Source organism: Rousettus aegyptiacus, unplaced genomic scaffold (genome assembly GCF_014176215.1).
Source record: "Rousettus aegyptiacus isolate mRouAeg1 unplaced genomic scaffold, mRouAeg1.p scaffold_m13_p_1, whole genome shotgun sequence".
NCBI classification, from domain to species: Eukaryota; Metazoa; Chordata; class Mammalia; order Chiroptera; family Pteropodidae; genus Rousettus; species Rousettus aegyptiacus.
In genome coordinates this window covers 88,280,626-88,303,786 of record NW_023416284.1, presented here as the reverse complement: position 1 = coordinate 88,303,786, position 23,161 = coordinate 88,280,626, and the positions used below count along the sequence as shown (strand labels likewise).

The window sequence follows — 23,161 nt, the reverse complement described above, 5'->3', positions numbered from 1 at the left end:
CCTACAGTATGCTTTCCATAAGCCCTGGGAATGACTGGATTGAACATAAAACCCAACTTTCACCCTGGACTGAGTTGAACAGTGTCCCTCAAAACTCATGTCTACTCAGAATCTGTGAATGTGACCTTATTTGAAAATAGAGTTTTTGTAGCTGCAATTGTTAAAATGAGGTCATACTGGAGCAGAGTGGGCTGTATTCAATGACTGATGTCCTTATAAAAGATAAATTTGGACAGAGACAGAGACATACAGGGAGAATGCCATATGATGATGGTGGCAGAGACTGGAGTGATGTGTTGACAAACCAAGGATTGCTGGCAGCCACCAGAAGCTAGGTAGAGGGAAGGAAGGGTCCTCCCTTAAAGCTTTCAGAAGAAGCATGGCTCTGCTAATGGCTTGATTTCTAGCCTCCAGAGCTGAGAGAGAGTACATTTCTATTGTTTTGAGCCATCCATTTTGTGGTACTTTGTTATGGCAACCCTAGGAAACTAACAACCACTTCCTTCGCACATTGAGGCTGAAGATACGCTGAACTCTCTATATTCCGATTGAACAGAAATTTAAAAAACGTCCTTTAAAAAGGATATTTTCAAAGTACAGATCAATATCTTGTTCTGAATAGGAGACCCTTTAAGCTTTAGTTGTGAAATTGTTTATCCTTTTTTCCCTCATATCACACTGCTAGTATATCAGGAAATTTATGGACTCAAACTAAAAACTAAGACTAAAACCTGAACACTTCTCTCAATCTTTACTGCTAACATCCTGGTTCAAGCAACTATCATCTCTCACAGGGGCAACTGCCACAGCCTCCTGTTTTCTCTTCTTTCAATCTTACTCTTCTAGTCTACTGTTAAAAGAATAGATTTGATAAAACCTGACATCCATTTATGATAAAAGCTTAGCAAAGTGGGAATAGAGGGAACATACCTCAACATAATAAAGGCTATATATGACAAACCCATAGCTAACCTCATATTTAATGATGAAGCTAAAAGCATTTTCTTTAAGATCCGTACCAAGGATTTCTTTAACATGGTATTGGAAGTCTTAGCTATTGTAATCAAACAAGAAAAAGAAATAAAAGACATCCAAATTGGAAAAAAAACCCCAAAACTGTCATTATTTGCAGATGACATGATATTATATACAGAGAACCCTAAAGATTCCACCAAAAAACTATTAGAACTATAAATAAATTCAGCAAACAGAAGACTTGAATAGACATTTCTCTAAAGAGGACATACAGATGGTCAATAGACATATGAAAAGATGCTCAGCATCACTGTCATCAGAGAAATGCAAATTAAAATCACAAGGAGATTATCACTTCATATCTGTCAGAATGGCTATCATCAATAAATCATAAAACAAGTATTGGAGAGGATGTGGAGGAAAGGGAACCCTCGTGCACTATTGGTGGGATTGCAAATTGGTACAGCCACAGGGAAAATAGTATGAAGGTTTTTCGAAAAATTAAAAATAGAACTTATGACTCAGGATTGCACTTCTGGATATTTAGCCAAAGAAATCCAAAACACTAATTCAAAAAGATATACACACCCCTATGTTCACTGCAGCGCTATTTAGATAGTCAAAATATGAAAGCAACCTAGGTGGCCATCAATGAATGACTAGATAAAGATGTTGTGGTATATATACATAGACAATGGTATATCACTCAGCTGTAAAAAGGAACGAAATCTTACACTTTGTGACAACATGGATGGCCCTAAAGGGTATTATGCTAAGTGAAATAAATCAGACAGAGAAAAACAAATACCATATGATTTCACTTATATATGGACTATAAAGAAAAAAGAAATGAACAAAACCAAAATAGACTCATAGATGCAGAGAGCAAGATGATGGTTGCCAAATGGGGGGCTGGGTGAAAACGTGAAGGGATTAAGAAGTACAATTGGCAGTTACAAAATAGTCATAAGGATGTTAAGTGTAGCATAGGGAATATAGTCAATAATATTATCATAACAACGTATGCTAACAGATGGGTACTAGTCTTATTGAAGGAATTGCTTTGTAAATTATGTAAACGCCTAACCGCTATGTTGTTACCTAAACCTAATAAATAATATAAACTGTTATGAACTAATAAAATCTCAATTGTAATTGAAAAAATATTTTAAAAAAAAGAATAGGGTGATCCTTCAAAAATGTTAAGCCATCATTTATTGCTAAAAATTTCCAGTAGCTTCTCAATGAACAATTTTCTTACAATGGCCTAAAGATCCTTGGCCTCCATTACTTCTTTGGCCACAGTGAACTACTCTGCACCTTGTTCACTCTGTTCCACTCACCCTGGCCTCCTTTCTGACCCTGGAATCCCCTGGGCAGGCTCCTACTTCAGGACCTTTGCTCTTGCTGTTCGCTCTGCCCAGAAGTTTCTCCTTGATCTACGTGGCCAGATCCTTTACCTCCTTCAAGTCTTTTTTCAAATGTCCCTCTGTTTGTTTTCCTTAAAGCAAACTCAGAGACAAGGACTTGGGTGCAGGTAGTTTACCTGGAAGATCATCCCAGGAATTATGGTATGAGTGGGGAGCGAAACAAGGGAGGAAGGGAAATGCATAAAGGGCATGTCTAAGCACACTGTTGTCACCAGGGCTCAATCCAGCTGGAGACTCTAGGGGGTTATGAAGAATATTTATCCACCCATTCTTTACTGTTTGGATTCACTCCCAGGGACATTATTCCTTGGCACATTTGTCCCATCCTGCCTGGCTCCTGCTTCCAGATAACATCCTTGGGTAGAGAGATAGAAGCTATTGTCATGTATGGGAAGTATCTGAAGGAAGTAACCTTTTTTGGGGTTGTCTGAAGAAGAAGCACCTCAGAGTCTGCCGTGGTCACCTTCTCCATGCCGCTTACCTAGACTGTTCTAAAACTGGAAACTGTTACACACAGCTTTCTTACCTTGCTGGTTTTTCCCATTGCACATTATTCCCTTATGATTTATAATTCATCGAATATTGTTTTTTGCTCATTTTCCTTCCAACTCTATTGCTCACTGATGTATATCCCAAGTCCTGAGCAATGCCCTCCCACAGAGTAGGCCCTCAGTAAATAATAAATGCTTGATAAATCTAGAAGAAACCCTGGCTTTTTGATAAGTAGTGGGAAAATTGGATAACTTCATGTTAGTCTCCTAAGTTAGAAGGAACTATAGGAAAAAAAATTGTCAGACTGTCTCATTTTACAAATACGTATTGTGGGGATAATAACTCAGGTTCCTTGATGTCCAGGACCTGTCTTTTCTAGTATATTTGCTACTTATTATTTCCAAAGTATTATGATTACTATTTACACTTTATTAAAATGCCTTATAATACCTAGATTTCAAGGTGCCTCCATGTACATGATCTCTATTGATAGTTACAGTAACTATGTGATGTAGACAAAAAAGGATTGTTTGTTGAAAATCTATTTTTTTTTTTACGTTTATTAGCATTTATTTGATGCTGAATTTACTCCCAGGCCATAAGTTTTTGTTTCTTCAGTTTCTTCTTAAGTGTATTTTTCTTCTGTGCAACCTCCTCTCTGGTTTAGGAACAGTCTGCTCCTTTGCAGGAAGGATCATCTCACTGCGGCAGGGAGAGCTCAGGAAGGGCATAACCCGCCCACGAGCTCTGTAAGCTCTGTGCTGCATCCTGGGACCAGAGAGTCCACATCTAAACCCTTAAGCTCAGCATCATCTCTGCATTTTTAAGCATGTGCAGCAAAAAGCACTCTTTTTGGGCCACCGGCCATGCATCCAGCCCCACTCTTTGGCCTGGGTACACATACCAACTCTACCATTGTAATGACAGAATGGCACACATTGCTTCTGTGAAGTGACATCCTTCTGATACTTGGTGGCTTTTTGGATATGCATACCCTTGATGGCCTGGGCAGTTTCATAAACGTTCTTAAAGTGAACGAGAAGATTTGAGCCTCTTGATTTTGCGGGGTTTTCTGGGTCAAGTGAATAGTAAACCATTTTCAGAGATCTCTTCAGGCTGCTTCAGGAAGAGCAGTAATTTTTAAATTCCCTTCTGAATTCAGAAAGATGGTCTCTCAACCCATTTTTCTCTTGTCCATTCCCTGACAATAATGATATTCATTTTTACCAGTTTTAAAAAGTGCTGAATGTACCTAAGGTTTGGGGAATAATTAAGTCTTGGTTTCTATGGCTATTCGAAGACCACTCTTTCTTGATTCAATTGGAATGACCTAAGTTTCTTCTCTGTCTTGTTTAATTTTATTTAAAAAGAGTCCCCAAAAGGCACAAATTTTGAATTACTAAATTGTTTAGAAACATTAAAGAAAGGTGAGCATTGCACAGTAGAGATTTAATTTCCTGTTATAGAAAATCCCATTTTGCATATATTGCCAACTATTATGTCATAAGTAAACATGAAAAAAGGCAGAACTTTTCTTATTATTTATGCCTACAGCACGTGGTCTTCTTAGGTGGTCTCCCATCCAAGTACTAATCAGGCCCGACCCTGCTTAGCTTCCGAGATAAGACATCTGGCTTGTTTAAGGTGGCATGGCCATAGATAATGGACTGTGGCTCCACTGAGGCATGAACCCAGGACCTTCTGCGTGCAAAGCAGACATGCTAACTGCTACACTATGGAACTACGTCCAAAAAAAAAGAGTTTTGAAAGGAGGAAGAGGGCTATGATTTCTAGAGGAATGTATACTGATATAAACATTAAACAAATCAACAAGCCATGAAGACTCATAAGTGAACCATATTCCACATTGTTTCATCTCCCGCCCAACTCGGACCTACCTCCTATGGTCTCCCACACACATCACTTAATGACTCAGCCATGAAATCGAAACTGAGTTCCCCTACTGCTATCCTACTGTGGGCATGTTCAGTCACGTGCAATCAAAATCACAATCAAAACAAACTTGTCCAAGAATCAGATTTAGTGTGCCAAGAGCCAATGAGCTCAGAAATGAGAGCAGGTAGGTGCAGCTAGGGAAGGTAAGCTGAAGATGAAAAGGGTCCAGGTCTGCACAGGACGTACTTGTAGGCTACACGTTTCTGTTGGTTGTTGCAGTTGGCCCAAGTAGATATAATCTCCAGAAATAAACTGTCAAAGGATAACTCAGAAACATTGTTACTTGTACACAGTTTTTGTATTTTCCATGTGAAAATTTATGGACATGGAGTAAGTGGAGACACTGGGTCAGTGACGAAAGCAAAACAAGGACATGGTAGATTACTATATTGGTGGTCTCCAGAGAACCGACAAACCTCCCAATATTCACATCCCAGTGTAGGCCCTTTCACGTTGAATCTGGGCTTGGCCATGTGACTTGCTTTGGTCAAGGGGACAATAGAGTAGCACTTGTACTTTGGAGCTTGTCCTCTTGGAAAGAAGTCCAATCACCCTGAGATAGTCATGTTGTGAGGATCTAAAAGCCAGCTGTATAGCATGGCCATGTGGAAAAGCAATGAAGTACCATACACACACAATGAAATTTCTTGGGTCTTCCAGACCAGGTAACAGCCACCAGCTAATTGCAGCGGAGTATCTCCAGGTGGTGCTCCTTGGAACAAAACACCTAGCCAAGCCCTCAGAAAGCCTAGCCCACAGAATCAGGGAAAATAATAAATCGTGAAGTGATTTTTATGAAGTGATTTTTTTGCAGCAATAAGTAAGTGCAATGCAGGATTTATTTTGCAATAACAGAAAAGGAAAAGAGGAAACTGCATTCTGGGAATAGTAAATCGTGTTTGTATACTTTTGGGGCAAATCGATTAGGTGGCACCTAGCAAAGAAGTCAGACTGAAATTCTGTCCTTGAATAAGTTCTCTAAGAATATCGAAAAATAACTTGTTTACTCATTCTCAAGACAACCTTGAGGATTTACCTATGGAACATACTTGTACAATGTCTGCCAGTGTCCTTTTGATAACCCCCTTTGCCTTTGTTAGCTCAGGTTTGTTCAATTTCCCTTTATTAGAATTTTATAGAAGAAAACCCAGAGATTGGAAAAGACCAGCTCTGGACTAGGCCTAGAGGATCTAAAGGTTCTCCTCCTCCACTCCAACTTTTTTTCTCATTTCAAAACAGCACCTGTGGCATCAGCAGTCTGCCTAGCCCTTTAGCCAACAGTCAGGGCTACCTAAATATGGAATGCCCAAGGAAGGCTCAGGTCATTGCAGACAACCCTAGAGCCTGAGTTCCAAATGTGGCATTCAGGAATGAAGGGCCACTAGAGTCAGGGTCCTGGATATGGGAGCTGCTTAGTGAGGCCAAGTGGTCTATGAAAAATGAATCACCCTGAATGATGGGAGTAGGAGGATAATAAAGACAAAGGAGAGGTTAGCCAGTAACCAAAAAAAAAAAAAAAAAAAAAAAAACAGGAAAAAAAATATATATAGAGAGAGAAAGAAACAGGAAAATGAAATTAAGAGCTGAAATACTCACAAAACAGAACCACCACCAAAGTGAAACACAGTTAACTTTATTTGGAAGATAGGGTGAATCCGTCACTGGTGACTGGAGCTCAGAGGCTGCATTTTTTCCTCAGGAAGGTGGGCTGGAATGGGTTGGGCTTTGTCTGACAGGGGCTGTGGTGGTTTCGGATCTGGATGGATGAGCAGAGTTAGAGTTTTCTAAGATTGTTGTACCTCTCACACCAGTTCAGAACTCACCTAATATGTCCTCTTCAGCTCTATGTTTCCCATCATCCCTATCCCCCTGGGATATCCCACATTTTTGTCCACCACCTCTCACCTGCTTGGATCCTTAGCAGGGCCTCAGGCCGGTCTCCCCAGAGCACATGCTCAGGATCATTGAGGAACCGTTGGCTGCGCTGGCATGTTAGGCAGGTCTGTACTGTCCAGCGCTGTCCCTTGCAGCCTGAAGTGAAAGTGGGAAAAAGGAAGAGAATGCCTCAGGTTAGGGCAAAAAAAGGTCTTCTGCACCATTTTATATTCACTTTTTTCTAGTAGGAATTCCAACCTCTCATCACTTTGAATTCAAGTTTTGATAAATGTCAGGCCTCTGCATAAACTATGAATTTCTTGGTACTCTTTAAGATAAAGGCCAAACTCCTTAACTCTTCAACATCTGCCATTTCCTTCACTAGCTACATGTCTTGTGCACCTCAAACTCCAGCGCCGAAACTCTCATTTTCTTGATAGCATCACAGCTCTCATCTGAGTCAACACATATCCCTAAATTTCCATCTCCCACTCCCTTTTCTTATCATGAATCTCACCACCACCGGCATAAGTAACTTAGCATTCTACTCCCCTAATTATTTTTTTCTACACTATTTTAATTGTTTCTTCGTCTGTCCCATCAGACTATAATTTCAACGAGAATAATGAATCTAGCACAATACTCGTCACGTCTTAATTAATATTTGCTGTATAACTGAACAAATGGTGATGGGAACCATGTCTTCCATGATGCCAAATAACATCTATTATTACGCATGGGCGAGACTGCCTCTTAAGGCAACATTTCTCTACTGAGCAGATCTTAGTTTGACCAAATGCAGTTAACACCATAACTCAGAGCTAGAGAAAGCCGGCTCCTGCAAATCCCACGCCCAACCTACTCCTGTAAAGGGAGGACGCGGTCACTTGCTCTCCCCCTCCCCCCACCAATGCGCCTCAATTATCCCACCTCCACAGGAACACTCACGTCTCTGGCGCTGTGTGCAGGTCAGGCCTGGAATGAGGAGGGAAGAGCAGCCACGACAGAGGGTTCTCTTCACCGAGGGGTCCCTGGGGGTAGAGGGAGAAGGTGGTCCGAGTGCCCGCTTTTATTTTCCTGTTCTTCCCGCCCTCCGCCAGGCTTTGTGCCAGTCTCACCGCCGCAAGACGAGCCGCTTTGCAATGGTTCTCTCCGTGTGGCAGTAGAACCTCGCTAGCGCCTGGTTCTCGGGGTCCTGCGCAAGGACGCAATGGGCGGCCTAGGGAGGGGGGGGCGGTCACTCCGGGCCCGGCAACAGCCAAACCCCTCTCCGTGCTCCCTCTACGCAGACTTACCTGGTACAGGAAGCTGAGCCTCTGGAAAGCCTCACGGTCCTTCACCTGCCCCGCCATCTAGTCTTGGGAGATCCCCAAACACGTGGACCCTCAGACTCCGCCCCTCACACAGCCCCGCCCCGGCATCAGGACAAGGCCTCCTGGGAAGTGTAGTTTCTGGGCCCGTAAGGCGTTCCCCCGTGGCCTTTACTTTGGCGCCTCGCTGTAGCCTCACAGACACGTTTGTACACCCATCCCCCAACCCCTGCTGCAATTCAAGCCCAGGGTTCCTTTATGAGTTTTGGCTTCCTTCTAGTCTTCCTCAAGCCCATGATCATGTATATTAGGTCGAGACTGGAGAGGCTAGTGGAACAGGAGAGGACCTTAAACTGCTGAACATTATCAGGACAGAAAACTGGTCTCTTTATGCCGATAGGTTGGGGAGATGGTTCTGTGCAATTTATTTCCAGTTAGGCTGTCTGCCCTACTCTCCTGAAGCCAAATGCGGATACCTGGAAGATTTACAGATAAGAGGAGAGGTTATACATTCAAAAAAAGTACTGGTGCCAGTGGGAATGAATTGGAAAGGATCATGAGGCTGGTAGAGGGAAGGGCTCTCAGAAAGCATGGCTCTTTTCCACTTAAAGAAGCACATTTCCTGTTATGTAGTGGTAAACATAGAGTAGGTGATCCTCACTAATTCCTAGTCTTAGGTACTGGAGTACAGAAACCTGTCAACAGCATCTTCTGCCTCTGAAGCAACCCTCCTCCCCCAACGCAGACATATAGATCACAATCCCTCCCCCTGACCTTTCATTTGTTCTGTTTGGCATCCTGTGTTTACCTCGGCCTCACAGTTAATGACCACCAGTTCCTAAGGTCAGAAGTAGAGAGATGTGAGCTGGAGGGGGAAGACCATGAATGAACCCTGGGACAGGGAGAGGGAAGCCTAAGTGAGGAGAGGATGAGGCCTCTCTCCCCTCTCAAACCTTGCCAGACTAGACAGGGAACCAGGCTTCCAGCTCAGAAGAAGTGGCTGAAACCTCTTCCAGGATGAGTTTCACAAGTGTCCCCAGACTCAAATTAAAGGTATATGCTTAAACTGTAGATGCTCAGGCCCACCACAGACCTTGATCAATCACTAAGGGCAAGCCCTGGAAACATACTTATACGTCAACGCAGGCCGCTGTCAAATTAACACACAATGCAGAGATCACTTTAGTGGATCCTTTGTTCCATACTGTTTTACCAACCAAAGCATCTTGCCACAAAGAACCACAGTCAAGGCACAAAGGTAAGAGGAGAGTCTGGACAAAGTCCTGTTGAGGTGGTAGGAGGTACTGAAATGCCCTCAATAAACTGCAGTTTCTTGTCCCGATCTTTTGTAAACCCGATTATCCAAGCGGCAGATAGTCCAAGTCATTTTAGTGTGGTTTGGCATGCATTGCTTTACCTTTTTTGACAACATATATACTCTACAAGTTGTATATTTTGGCCTAACATTAAATGATTTACATTCTCTGATAGGGGAAACGAACGGCAAATGGTGAAGGATGGAAGCAAACAAGCAAAAGACTGGCGCTTGAGAACACCAGTTTCAGGCCAGGTATACACAGGCAAAAGGAAGTTGCCTATCTGGCCCTTCCCTTTACATACCACCCTCTTCTACCCTGTCCTCAGATTGAAGACAATTCCATTTCCTTTCTCCCTTTCTGGCTTAGAAACCTTAGCCAGAGAACAAGGATGACAATTTGGGAATAACTACTTAGTAACATTCTTTAAGGCCAGAGCTTTGGATAGAAATACTTTTCTCTTTCTGTTAATACCTGACTCTCCTTTCCAAGTTCCTTTGGGAAAGTAGTGAAAGGGTAGAGTGTCTTGAAGTGTCCCTGGCACCTTGCCTCAGAAGAGCAAGGAAACTGACTTGGATACAATCAACTATAAGGAGGCAGGCAATAAGCTAGCTCTGCTGAAGGCTGAGACAGGGACCTGGGTTCTCCTCTTCCTTCCTTCTCACGCTTCTCCTCCCCACATTCCTACCTCTGGCCAATCCCACTCTGGCAACCTTATTCTTGAAATAGACCAAAGAAACCCCTCTCCATTAGTATCTAGGAGTCTGTTCCTTAGCCCCCTTCGCTGACCTTCTAATTTTCCTGATGCCCAATCTCCGCCCTCAGAAAAACTTCTCAACTTCTAGACCCATGAGAGCAACTGTCATTCACTTTTATTTCAGTCTAGAGGTACACATACCCCTGTGCTCTTCGTCAAGAAACAAGACTATTCTGGGTCAAAGAACCCCCTAAAAGGATGTACTGGGGTTTCTGTTTCCTCCTCTGGTTTGAGCACGTCAGACCCTCCCAGACTTTGTTTCTGGAAAAGCCTCTCCTTCCTTCCCAACCCAAGCTTGTACAGTAGAAAACCTGATGGACTTCAGGGGAGATAATCCCCTGGGAACCAGCTTCCCACTCTGACAGTTAGGAGGGAGACATAGCTGTGTTCTCATCCCAGCCCAGTCCCACCAACTCAGCCACATAAACCATTCTAGAAACCAAAGTGTTTCTCCCAGATGGTTCAGGACTGGAACCAGGCAGACATGAAGATGTTCCAGCAGGTCACAGGAAGGAAGGCCCATAGCTCTTGACCCTGCCTCGTCCCAATTATTTCCACATCCCTACCTGTCATTCCCAATCTGTTGGGGGCCTTATGGTAAGTGGTGCAGCATTCTTCCGACCAGCCCGGATGCCTGGGTAGAAGAGGGGCCAAAGTTTCTCAGTAAACGTATCAGTGAAGGTGTAGATATGAGAGCGGTCTGTGACGTTGTAAAAAGACAGTGTGCCGGCCTCATAGTCTAGGAATATGCCCACCCGCTTGGGTTTCACCTTGATGTGCAAAGGAGTAAAAGGCGTGGTTGTGGCTGCGTATTTGTCCCCATTCCATAGCCGTACCCGCCAGTAGCCAGTCTCAGGTAATGGAGTCAGCTCGCCCTTTCGGCTCACAGAGTCCCGGCACACACCCACTGCCCAGTGGGTCTTGTCGCCCACCTCCACTTCCCAGTAGTGTCGACCTGAGGTGAAACCCTCAGTAGCCAGGACGCAAGGGTAAAAGGTGAACCGCCGTGGTGTATCAGGGAGATCCCGGAGTCTCGTCTCCACGAACTTGACACTCTTACGATCTTCTGACAGGACTAGGTTAGGATGAGCGGTCTCAGGGTCCAGGGTCACATCCGCTGGCGGGAGAAGCCACAGTGGGGAGCTAGATGAGGATGGGAATAGCTAAATGCCCTGCCTCACTCTTCCAGCCTGTATTACAGAGCCTGTTCCCTTAAAGTTCCCCAGAACATCATGGTTTGGTTAATTTTCTCAATCCATGGTGTCACCTAAGGGAGGGGAGGGAACACTGGCTTCACTTCTCACCTAGCCCTAAAGGCAGATAATGCTCTCTTGACTTTGCAAGGGTTGGTGGTTTAGGCTCCTGCCTGGTCCTTCCTCCATAGCCCCAGACATCGTTATGTATCTCACTGTGTAGAGAAGCATCAGGCACAGCCCAAGGGCCAGAAAGAACAGAAAATGTTAAGATGGATACCAAGAGGACATCATCGGAATCTATGGATTGCCTGACCAGGTTTCTGTTTTCCTGGAACAGTTCTGGGTTATGATTATTTTCTCTGAGTAAATAATAATGACATTCTCTTTCACTCTCAAAAGGGGATAGGTTTAGGCAAATTACTTAGCTTTTTTGGGTCCTTATTCAGAAAAGTTAGGGCCTAAGAGTAGATGACACCTTCAAGGGGCTTCTCACTTTGAGTTCTATGACTCAGAATGATCGAAAGCCATGTAAAGGGGTAGGTGTGGGTATGGGCCTGGAAAGTGACAGATGGGATAACTGAAGCCCAATAAAGTAGGACTTAAAGCCTTTTTTCTCTCTGCTACTTTCCTTTTGGGAATAACTCACCAATTAGCTGTTTAAGGATTTTCCTTAGGGCAAAGTACTGTCGGGGGAAATTGCTGAAGTTCTTTTCCAGCTCTATGGATACTGAAGTCACCTCCATGGTCTTCACTTTTTCACATCTAGGAGGGATAGGGAGATACGGGAAGAAAGGGCAGGGTCAGGGGAAGCTCAAGCTGAGTGTGTATTTAGATGCTGTCATCTTTAGGGAGAAACTATAATTCTCCATCCTCCCGCTTTCTCCCTCTACCTTGAGGATAAATACTTGTGTACTGCTTTTTTTTTTTCTTTTGCCAATTATGGAGTGCCATATGGTCCCCCTGACAGATCCTTAAGAATGAGTCCCAGAACTTTTTGGAAATATTGTTATATTTCATGCAAATGGGTAATCATCCTTCCCCCTCTTTCAACCCCTTCTTCCTCCATCTCATTTGGATACAAGTCCACATACTGGGACAAGTAGAATCTGGTCCTACGTTATCTTGGTATCTTCCTCAACAAGGAAGTCCTGATGCTCAGAGGGAAATTGGATTTAGAGGAGCAGAAAAGGATGGTTAGTCCTGATGATTTACTGTCTAACTGGCTTCGTGGATACAATGAACCTTCTCCCATATCCTATCCAGAAGCTGTATGACTTTTGCATCCTTACTCCCCAAACTCCTGCTGTATCCCTAAGTCTCTAAGCCAAGACCTAACTCACTCAAAGAGATGCAAGAATCACTTACTTTTCCAGGGTACTTTTGACATCCTAGAGGGAAGGAGAAAAGAAAGCAATATTGGTCCTGGTAGTCAAGGGTCCTGCAGGCAAAAGGTTCCCCCTCCTCCCAAAAATCCTAGATCTCTAAAATAGAAATAGGGCAAATTGACTGAGGGTCATGATGCAAGAGGAAGAGTTCTAGAGGGATCTGAGTACATTTCTCCCAACTTCATCCCCACTTTCAACTTCTGGTCATCATGAAGTTTGGTAATTTATATCACTTCCAAATGGTTTCTTGTGTGTTTGTCTTTGTTCCTCAAGCACACTGGGAGCTCAAAGCAAGGTACAGGGATTGTGTCTGCTCTTTACTCTGTCCCCCAAGTACCAACCACACACCTGTCTTCTTGAGGATCAGTACAGATAGTTCCAGACTGGTGGCATTGGAACGAATCACACTTTCCTGTTACCGTTTGGTATCCCCCGTCTGGTATTGGTTAGTAAACATTAATAACTGTGTGCCAATCCTGATTTGCGAATACTTGGGGTCCAGAAGACAAAGAAGACAAATCTCTGCCCCCCAAGGATTTCCCAGTTTAATGTGGAAGGCAGAACACACATACATGAAAGGACATAAGAATAAATACCAAGGAATACATTAACATGCAGGTAAATGTACAGCGAAGCCTCACTGATTCAAATGCTGGCAATTTGATCTCTAATGTAAGAAATATGTTTCCTACAATCTTGCTAACACCATTCATCTGCTTAAGAGAACAAATTATTTCAAACATTTTAGAGGCACCATTTACATATCAAAAACAATATATTATTTATACATAATTTCAATTGTCCTTCAAACTAAGTTTCTGTTCTTTTCTTAGCACTAGGTAAATCAAGTTCCAGGACTTAAAAGTAATAGTAACTGCATTTACACAATTTTTAATGCATAGGTTTTTTTCACGAATTCAGACTACACTTCACTGCTTTCAAAAGAGTGGATTTTTTCTTTGGTACAAATTAAGCACATAATTGTTGACAAGACATAAGAACATAGAAATGATTAGAAGGGGATGGGAGAAATCAGAGAAGCCTTTTGGTAGATAGATTCTTTGAGTATGTCTAGAAGAAAGAATTGGATTTAGAGGAGCAGAGCAGAGTGAGTATTCTGGGCTGACAGAACAGCCTGTGCAAAGCTATACTGCGCTCGACCTGAGGGGCTATGCAGGGGCAAAGGTCGAACCTTAAGCATCTCGAAGCCTGACTGTAAGCACTTGCCCTCCACCTCGGCAGCTAAGTGGGCCAGGTCCCGGCGCTTGTCTCCAAGGTGAGCAGCATTTTCTCGGAGGCGCTGCAGAATGTCCTGTTCCTCTTCCTCCAGTCGTGAAAGCAACATCTGCTGTTCTTCATCCAGCCGCCTATGAAGTTCTTCAAATTCCTTTAAGATCTGCTGTCGGCGACTCTCCACCAGTCTCTGAGAAAAGAGGGAGGGTGTTATGTTTAGCAGGGCCAGTGCCTCTCCATACCCGCTATGTGTATTAATTAACAAAGATTCCAGTGCCATTGGAAATAGTTTAACAGGACACTCATGTTTCTCTCAATTGCAGTTTCCTTCTGTAAAAATTGGCTCCATTCTCATTGTTACCCCACTAATGTTTAAAAAAGTTTTAATTTTCTTTAATTATGTTAACTGCTAAAGAAGCTGTACTTTCATGGATTAGTAAAAAAAAAAATGTATATATATATATATACACACACACACACATACACACACACACACACACACACATATAAAGAACTCAATAATGACAAACTATTTCAGATATCAAAAATATCTGACATATCTGATGATAAACTTCTGGCTAATACAATTCGTCAAGAAAAGGAAAGTACAAAATACCAGAAAGTTAAGATATGATTGTCATCATTTGTATATTGTAAGACATCTACCTGATAAAAACATCTACCAGATAGAACCAACTGGAAAAGCATCAGTCAGTAAGATTTTGGTAAGGGGCTTTTGCAAAACATACATGTGAACTTTAGGGTTGAACCTGTTAAGCAGTTTCAAGTCACTTCAGGGAATTGACAGTTGCCATCCCAGGAACAGGTTTCTTAGTAAGTTTCTTGAAATTTGAAACATGCTTTTTCTCAGCCAGCAAATAGACTTGAATCTAACTTTTCTGAAATTTGATAATATAGGACTCAAACACCAGCCTTAACCCTTTCTGAGGTTATCAGCAAGCACATCCTCCTTCTGTATTTCTAATGCAAAAAGAATTGATCTCCTCAAAGAAAGATTCTCTGAGTGTCATGTGGCTGATAGGGAAGAATCAACCCAAGAAGGGAGCACAGTGAGCAGCAGAGATTCTGGAAAGAGTAAGTAGATAGGGACTGAAAGGTAGGGCTGAGGGTTAATAGAGAGTGGGGCCCCAAAGCCAGAGCGTGTCTTACAAGCCTGGTGTTTCCAGATTTTAAGCTAGTTGCCAGGAGAGGTTGATCAGTTCCAGTTCTAGAGCTGCTATTGCTTCCCATTCCACTCACTGCTGTCCTCTTAGGCCCACTTTAGAACAAAATATATTCCCACAACATTTTACCCTGAAGTAAAGCATAGTGTACGTGTGTTTAGGGGTGATGAATGGTGGAATTTAGGATTCCTAATTGTGGTAAATAGGAAGCAAAAGGGCTCTCCCTCACATAATCCCATAATTCATTCTTTTTTTTTTTTCACTTTATATTTGTAGGGCATATTTTGGAAATGTGGACCATTTTTATTTATTTTTTGCCATGATTGGGGGTACTCCTGTAAAGTATGCTAGCACTCCTCCAATGTGTGAGACAAATGTGCAAGATAAACTGTCCAGCACCATTTTCTCATGTTCTGCTGGATATTCAAAAATACAGGCCTGAACTTGAGTATCATTTTATATATAAACACAGAGTAATTCTTATACAGTTGAACTATACCTAATTTTTTTTCAGAAATGAGTGAATAAGACTATATTTTGTTTTTCTTAGAATTTTACCAAAAGTTATTTATCATTTTGAAAAATCACATCACCAACAGCAAAGCTGCTTGTGGTATTTCAGTCAACATTACTACACAATTTCTTCTGTCTGAATTTGTATTTGTTGCATTGTTGATAATGTCACATGACGGTGCAAGGATAAAACTACACTGTAGTGTTTTTCACAGTAGTCACGTCCAAATATTACACAGATTTATTATAAATTACTTTTTAATGTTATATTATACTATATTTGGGCATGACATTATCTTTTTAAAATTATGTAGATACTTTTATCAATAATTTTCATTTTAGCATGGTTAATTACAAATTATTTTTAAAAGGGTCTGATTCTGGAGGTGGAGATGAGGGAGAAGAATTCAAATGGTCACAAAAAGGTTGGTGGTAGTTTCTAGGACCACTAAAATGACAACTTATATTTTTAAAAACACCGCCATTCTTTTTAAGTATTTAGGCGTCTAAAAAAATTTTATTCCCCTCTATCCTTTACCTTTTAGAGGTGATCAACAGGAAGAAGAAAGTTAATGAATGAGAAAAAGCTTTGTTTTCACATATTCTAAGTTTCTCAGGAGCCCTCCGAAAGATAAAAAATTTTTATTTAAAGTTCACTTTTGCAATCAAAATTAGTTCAGATTTTAAAAAATCCAAATGCTTGCTTTGTTAAAATGTATAAAGAACTAAGTTAATAATACTTGCTTTCTGTTGAAATATCATTGTTAAAAAATTAGTGTTTCTACTATTTTCATATCTATGTTTAATTTCTGGTGATCTCTAAATCTTAACACCAAAAGCTCATTAATTCTTCTGGAATTCTTTAATGAGGTCAAATTTCTATGTTGTCTTCTTATGAACTTGCAATTGTTTTTTGTTCCATGTCATTACTTATTTTTTCTACTTGTCTGTAAGCCCAAGGAGGGTAGGGACTGTGTTTTTCCTCATTATGCTCCCCAGTGTTGAATAGAGGTTTGGCTTACACTGGAAGGTTAATAAATTTTATTGGTTCATGCAGAATGAGTATCCCTGGTTTTACCACAAACTGGCTATATGATCTTGGACTAGACTTGGACTATCCAAATTCTGTTTCCTCCTGTATAAACTAGAGGTAATAACACCTACCTTACAAGGTTTCTAAGTTCACCCTTGACAAAGATGACCTCCAGAACACTCTTCCCTTTGTCTTGTAGCTTCTCTGTGTCCCTCTTGTACCAAGTTTAGCCTGAACTCAGAAGTCCAACCTGGGCAGAACCCTAAGACCTAATATAATGCTGTAAATTTGGAATGCCAATGGACATCCAAAGAATTAAGTGCACAGAATTCAATAAATACTATTTATTATTACTGTTACTTTTAATGCTTGTTCACTGTCCCAATAGCAAAAATAAGGCCAATACCAGAATGCCATGCTACAAATATGGTAATGTTATGAAAGAGATGCAAAACTGAATGATAATTAAGAAAGCTAATTTCTGAAAGGTCAGGAAAAGCTGCAAGGAAGTGGCTTTTACCCTGCCTGAAGAATAGGATGAGGAGGGGAAGAACATTCTAGGAACATCATCTGGCATGTCTTATGTTATTGGGCAGTTCTTCTGGGAGCTCTTGGTCATCTCCTCCCTTCCTTCCCAGTGAACCTGCCCAATTCTCCTTTCCTCAGTCTCTCTAAGAAACTCCTATTTCTGCATTCTCAGTAGCCTCCTTCCCTGCTATACAAAGAAAAGGAGACCAATGGGCATGAACTCCCCTAACTTGCCAGGTGTAAAACTTTGTCTGTCCTTCACCTCTTATATCCCTCTCCTCAATACTTAATTCATGACAAGTAATTTAAGTATAATGTTTAGTGACAATCAAGCCTAAGAAAATGTCATTTTTGAGAGAATAGTATTTTTCTAATAAGTTAAAACAGGATTAAATAATGTGTGGTTATTGTTTGGTTAACTGCCTGCAGTGCAGGCCAAATGGGATCACCTGCCTTTACCTTCAGCTCTCCAGGCTTCTTCTCCTCAGAGGACTTACAACGAGTGATCTCCTGCAGCTTCTGCTCCAGGGGCTCCAGGCACTTCTGCAGTTTTTCCTGAAGGGTGGGAAGTGGGAGAGGTGGCATTTGGGGTTGGCTGACATATTCTACATTCAGAGGTGATTTGTTATAAACCAGTTGTTTGCACCCTATCCACCTCACCACCTCTTGATCCAACTCCCTTCCTTGCTTGTCATTTGGGGGTGTAAACTTCTTACAGATCCCTCCTCCTGCCACCAGCCTTTCCTCTCACTGAATCTCAGTGGTACAGCTGTCACCAATCCTATCCATTTTCTATGTTAAGTAACTGCCTATTACTGTCAGTGACCTTCTATACCCTGATATTCTTCCTTACACTTGTCCTCCCATCCAACTCCGACCACTCAAAAATAAAATCTTAATTACTTATAAACTACCTTAAATCTTGTTTCCAAGATTTTATTAACATAATTAAGCAAAGTACTTGATAAAGTGCTGAGAGATTAAAATCTCTAGTTTCTGTTACTCATTTATCGTGTCTCAGCAATAAGTTAAACCAGATGTCATGTTATCCATTATCTGGGGAAGAAGCAAACAACAGGCTGGTTCAGCTTCTGGTGGCAATCAGTCTAATGTGATGTTCCCCTATTCTCAATACCAATAGGAAGAAAAGGCACGTTCTGAGCAGGGGGACAGGATGAGGAAACCAGACCACTTTTCAGTTTTTCCGAAGTTTGATCTTCTTCATGTGGTTTCATTCATTTATGAAAAATATGATATGTTTCAAGACCACACATACTCAAATATGTTAGAAAAGTCAGAGAGAAGTTTTGGGGTACTCCTTACTACTGCTCTTCTTCATGCTTGAGGATAACTGATCGGATGTACTATGTGTATACTCTGTGTATACAGCTCTGAGACTACAGAGTGAGGACCAGATACAGTCTTGCCCTCAGGAGTTTATGATCCTCTACCTGGGGAGCCCCCCTCTTCTGTGTTCCTCCCTTTTGCCCCAAGTTGACATCATGTATCTAGTTCCCCACCTTGTACTCTTGTGTGGCATCGTCCAGTGGCGCGACGTTGTGGGCCCGGTGGGTGTGGGAAATTGCACATATCAAACATACAGCCTCCTGGTCCTCATAGCAGAAGAGGCTGAGGGCCTCATGATGCTGGGGGCAGAGGCTCTCATCCCTGATCTTCCGCTTCACAGCCTGGAGCTGCTTGGCAATTTCCACCATACTGCCTAGTTGACGATTAGGCCGGAGACTGCGGTAGCGGGATGTCTTTCGACAGACAGGACAAGGGAAGTCCCTCTCTAGGTCTTCCCACCAACGGGTGATACAAGCTTTGCAGAAGTTGTGTCCGCACTCAATGATGACAGGCTCCTTCAGATACTCCAGGCACACAGAGCAACTTGCCTCTACCTGTAAGTTCTCCAGAGCTGCAGCTGTGGAGGCTGCAGAGGCTCCAGCCTCCAAGAGACTTGTTTCTGCCATTATTTAACTTGGGGATAAAAAGAGGGCAGAGAAAAATGTTAGTTGGAGGTTTATTTTTTTTGCATTCCTGCCCTGACATTTACCCCCCTGTAAAGTCCTATGCAGATTTAGCCCTATCTTGGTATTTTACATCTTCTCTTCCACTAGATTCAATCTCTCTGTTGTTTCTGCATTTCTAAAACTTGCGACTCCCAGCCACCAATCTAATTTTCTTTCCTCTTCATAAAACTGACACACAACCCTCAATCTCTTCTGTCTTTATTTCTGCTTTCTCTTATTAGAAACAGAAGCTTCCTTCAAGTCCAGCCCAACATACTTCTCCTGACCCAGGCTTACCCCGTCTGTATCTTAAAACCAACAGTTTCAGACCAATGTATCCCCAGTTTGACATATTTTTCTAATAGATGAGAAAGGAGTTTAGGAAACTGAAAAATGCCATAAAAGTCAAAATATTAAGATTTCTTAAAGTATGTATATTTTAAAACTTAATGTTACAGAAGAGTTTTATTTCAATAGTCCATTGGAGCCTAAGCTTAATTCTCTGCCACTGTTCTCTCATTCTTTCAAATGGTAATAAATGAAATTAGGCAAGGGTAAAACCTATTCTTTTCAGGAAAGTTTGAAATTATTCTTCCTTTTGTTGGACTAGCTTAGAAGAAGTGTGCCTTCTTCTTGGAATAAAATGATTCACACAACATTTCATTTCTATTTGTGTGTATTTGGACATTTGGAACTGCTAAAAAGTGATAAATTCATGACAACTATACTGAAGAGTGTATTACTGAGCCCAGGCTAATAATTTCTTGAAAATAAGGCTAAAAAAAAAAATCCATTTAAAATATTTAGCAGGAACTAGAGTCTCAAAAAATAGTTATCAACAATCAATTCCTTGGATGTACTGTGCCTCCAACTAATAGGTTTTGGAGTGGTTGTGAATTAAAAGGAAGGCAATCAAAATCTCCCTCAAGTGAAGCCTGAAAAGAATTGGAAATGCATCAAAGAGATTTATAAAGCAGAAAGTTGGTCCTATACTCCATCCTTAAAATGTCACCACTTTATCCATGAAATGGTTTATTTCTCTATCTCCATAACACCGCCTGTTTCTCCTCCCTTCCCTCTAAGGAACCCAACAGAAAGGAAGAAATTTAGTAGGTCTATATGCTGAGAGAGAAGTAGCCATATAATCAGTTGGGTTAACATTGATTATTCCTGTATACACTGATGACACATATGAAAAGTGTTTAATTTGTAGTAGTAACTTATTTGGACCTCAATTTCTTCCCTCATCCAGGACAGATTGTTCAGTTAGATGATTTTTCTCCACTTATGGGACTCCAACTTTTAGTGATCCCGCTCTTTCCCCAATCTTCTAGAAATCAGGTGGCCCCCTCACCTGGGGTGAGTTGAATTGTATGCAGAGTTAGGGACCAACGGGGATCTAGACTGGCCAAGAAGTAGTGAGAAAGAAATGGGGAAAAGGTTAGGGAAGTATGGAGAGGACTTGGAGCTACAGCCATAGTGAGGCCTTGGGCGCCTCTGGGTTGGTCATTTCTTCCCCTTTATTTCTCGTGTCTCTGTAGAAGGGCCAACTTCAGGCACGTCCTCATTTTGTTTCTACCACTGTCTGGGTTCCCACCTTGAGACCCTCTCCAGAGCGTGGTCCATAACTCGGTCCCACCCCCATCTCCATCTTCTCCCATCAGATCTGGCGCAGGGGAATTGGAGAGGAGGGAGGTTGGGAGGGAGGGAGGGATGCGTGTCCAGGTAAGGAAGGCTGTGACGTGAAGGTAGGATGCCCGTTGCTATGACGCAGCCGAGACCCGCGGTGACGGCGTCAGAGTTTCACCGGGGGAGGCGAGTGGCAGCGGGACGGGGGAACGGCGGGGTAGCCAAGCAACGCCGGACGCGCTGACGTCGCCCGGGCGGCAAAACGTCCGCCCGGGCCCGAGGCGGGCGGAGGCAGCTGTGGTTACGTGCTGGGGGCTGGTGACGCAGTCGCGGGGCGCTGGGACGCGGCGTGCGGAGCCGGCCGGCGGGGGCAGACCCCGGAGCTAGGGCACGGCGGCGGGACAGCACCTACCTTCCCGGCTTCGGGTCCGGTAGTGCGGGGCGCGGAGCCGCCGGAGCGCTGCCTCCCTCCTTCCTCCTCCCCCCGCCCCCGCCCCACAGCGCGACACACAATACTCGCCGGAAGCGGAAGCCACGCCGTGAGGCTTGTATCAGTGGAAGCCGGGGAGTCGGCGGGTGGCTGCGGGAGGGCCTATCGGTGCCTGCTGAAGAAGGCGGGCAGCCGGAGGCGAGAACCTGCATGAAGAATCAAGGACGAGAAGGGACCTGGAGGGGCAGGTGGCTGAAACGTGGTCGTCCAGGTGACTTGAGGAATCCCCTGGAGAAAGAGGGCGGCGCATGCGCGTGACTGATTGCTGAAGCCCATTGCCGGCAGGGTGCAGACGGGAGCGGGCAGACTGGAGCGGGCAGGCGAGGCTGTTTTGTCCCGGCTGCGGCTCGGGTTCTGCCTAGGCTCGGCTTGTTCCGGTGGCGCTGGGAGCCGCCGGGGGCGGGAAGGGGCGGGAAGGGGCGGTTGGCGGACTTTGAGCTACACTTATCCTCTGCAGGCCAGTTTGAGAAGGTGGATCGCTGAGGCGGCCGTCAGTTACGTGGAGGACCTGCAAGGTCTCACTTGCCACGTCACTTCCGACTAGTTTAGAGTTAGCCTTTTACCGTTCAAGGATTAAGTAAGTTATCTCAGCGTGGGCTTCAAATGCTCCTTGCCCTACCCCTGCTATGAGGGCCTTAATGAAATGCTCTACCGGCTCCCCTTCCCCCGCGCGGTGGACTAGGAACCCCCGAGAGAGCTGGTACTGCAATTCTGCTGCTCACCTTTGCCATCCTCAGCTCCTTGCTCGGGCCCGACCGCAGGCGTGCCCTAAACGCCCATTAACTGGGTGCGAGCCAAGGCTCATTCTTCCCATTTTGGGCCTGTGACTTGAGTTTCTCCGCAAGAGCAGATGGTGCTTGTATGGGGACTCCAGGTTTTTGCAATACAGCCTCCCTGCTTTTCTGCTGTTGGAAGCTTCACAGCCTGTGACTTTGGAGGAAGAGGGTGAAGAGAGGAGGCTGGGGAAGCATCTGCGGAAAAGAGATACGATGAGACTGGGGAGGAGCTAGTGCTGAGTAGAGGGGGGATGGGGTAGGGGAGGAGTAGGTGCTGGGGTAGAGGTGTGAAGGGGGTGGAGAGAAGTTAGTGCTAGGATTGTATGACACTGCTGGTAGAGAAGGCAGCTTGCCCCGCCTTCTCTCCCTCAGTGCTTGGCATGCAGAATGCTGACTGAAAGAGATGAGCAAATTTAGGTGTACCGCCCCTCCCTCCCCCCCCCCCCCAAAGTAAATGGCCAGTGGCCTAACTCGTTCCTGTGTAAGTTGTGATGCTGGTTACATTGTGCAGTGTTTAACCTCTTATCATGGGAGCCAGAAACTACTTACTTGCAGAAAGTATTCAGATGTGCGAATTATAAAGGTTTTTGATCACACTAAATATAATTAGTCTACTTATTTATTTATTTTTTTACTGTTTGCTTTTTGTTCACTTTTCATTTTTCGGTAGCCAATGGCTAAGGGGATTAAAATTGAGAAAATTACACTTAACTTTTTTTCCTCATTGCTGTTTGGCCATTAGGAATTTTAGCAGCGGTACTTGTTACTAGTTCACAAAACGTCTCAATTCTAAGGTAGGGTAGTTTGAAAGCCCCTAGCCTCTTAAGCCTTGCATTGTCAGGAGAGTGATGAGTTTTGTAATGTTGCTTTATACCATGGGATTTCCAGCACAGGAATATGCAAAATGAATTGTAATGATGAGATGAATATTTATAAATACACATTTGTAGTATCACTTTTATATTAGAAATGGAGAACAGAAGATAGCTTAAAATTACTGAGTCATGTAGAGGAAATGGCTCTATTTGCAGTGCACGTAAAAAACCGAGGTTATGTATGGTAGGTGGGAAT

At 43.2% G+C, this 23,161-nt stretch overlaps 2 protein-coding genes and 1 long non-coding RNA gene across 7 annotated transcripts in view; 1 reads left to right on the top strand and 2 right to left on the bottom strand.

Annotated features, from left to right (window-relative positions):
- Nucleotides 1-6,465: 6,465 nt before the first annotated feature.
- On the bottom strand, nucleotides 6,466-9,077 carry RPP21 (ribonuclease P/MRP subunit p21). Its single transcript, XM_016120687.2, has 5 exons — nucleotides 8,024-9,077; nucleotides 7,847-7,947; nucleotides 7,677-7,759; nucleotides 6,759-6,884; nucleotides 6,466-6,609 (listed from the first exon to the last, which is right to left on the bottom strand). The coding sequence occupies exons 1-5, from the start codon at nucleotides 8,078-8,080 to the stop codon at nucleotides 6,512-6,514; spliced, it is 465 nt and encodes a 154-aa protein (XP_015976173.1). The 5' UTR covers nucleotides 8,081-9,077; the 3' UTR covers nucleotides 6,466-6,511.
- Nucleotides 9,078-9,215: 138 nt separating this feature from the next.
- On the bottom strand, nucleotides 9,216-22,352 carry LOC107498078 (E3 ubiquitin-protein ligase TRIM39). 5 transcript variants are annotated; one of them, XM_036237758.1, is made up of 8 exons: nucleotides 21,237-21,321; nucleotides 18,704-19,163; nucleotides 17,643-17,738; nucleotides 13,885-14,115; nucleotides 12,673-12,695; nucleotides 11,954-12,069; nucleotides 10,948-11,228; nucleotides 9,216-10,745 (listed from the first exon to the last, which is right to left on the bottom strand). In XM_036237758.1, exons 2-8 carry the CDS (start codon nucleotides 19,154-19,156, stop codon nucleotides 10,704-10,706), a joined length of 1,242 nt encoding a protein of 413 aa, XP_036093651.1. In that variant the 5' UTR covers nucleotides 19,157-19,163; nucleotides 21,237-21,321; the 3' UTR covers nucleotides 9,216-10,703. The 5 variants fall into 5 exon arrangements, with proteins under 5 accessions (XP_036093651.1, XP_015976171.1, XP_015976168.1 ...); XM_016120685.2 differs by lacking the exon at nucleotides 21,237-21,321 and adding an exon at nucleotides 22,037-22,352 and having other exon boundaries at nucleotides 9,216-11,228; XM_016120682.2 differs by lacking the exon at nucleotides 21,237-21,321 and adding an exon at nucleotides 21,345-21,453 and having other exon boundaries at nucleotides 9,216-11,228.
- LOC118613844 overlaps nucleotides 21,395-23,161 on the top strand; it is a 41,502-nt gene continuing 39,735 nt past the window's right edge. The window contains exon 1 of the long non-coding RNA XR_004955959.1: nucleotides 21,395-21,525. This is a non-coding gene — a long non-coding RNA (uncharacterized LOC118613844). The remainder of the gene's footprint in view (nucleotides 21,526-23,161) is intronic.

What these genes read in the sequence shown, in the direction of transcription:
- RPP21 (XM_016120687.2), bottom strand. Translation starts at nt 8,080, where the DNA reads ATGGCGGGGCAGGTGAAGGACCGTGAGGCTTTCCAGAGGCTCAGCTTC. An exon ending in GGCTCAGCTTCCTGTACCAG is followed by an intron (nt 7,948 to 8,023) that starts GTAAGTCTGCGT and finishes CCCCCTCCCTAG; the next exon opens with GCCGCCCATTGCGTCCTTGC. An exon ending in CTGCACACAGCGCCAGAGAC is followed by an intron (nt 6,885 to 7,676) that starts GTGAGTGTTCCT and finishes CTTTCACTTCAG; the next exon opens with GCTGCAAGGGACAGCGCTGG.
- LOC107498078 (XM_016120685.2), bottom strand. Translation starts at nt 19,156, where the DNA reads ATGGCAGAAACAAGTCTCTTGGAGGCTGGAGCCTCTGCAGCCTCCACA. An exon ending in AGAAGCCTGGAGAGCTGAAG is followed by an intron (nt 14,116 to 17,642) that starts GTAAAGGCAGGT and finishes CTCTTTTCTCAG; the next exon opens with AGACTGGTGGAGAGTCGCCG. An exon ending in AATCCTTAAACAGCTAATTG is followed by an intron (nt 11,229 to 11,953) that starts GTGAGTTATTCC and finishes TTCTCCCGCCAG; the next exon opens with CGGATGTGACCCTGGACCCT.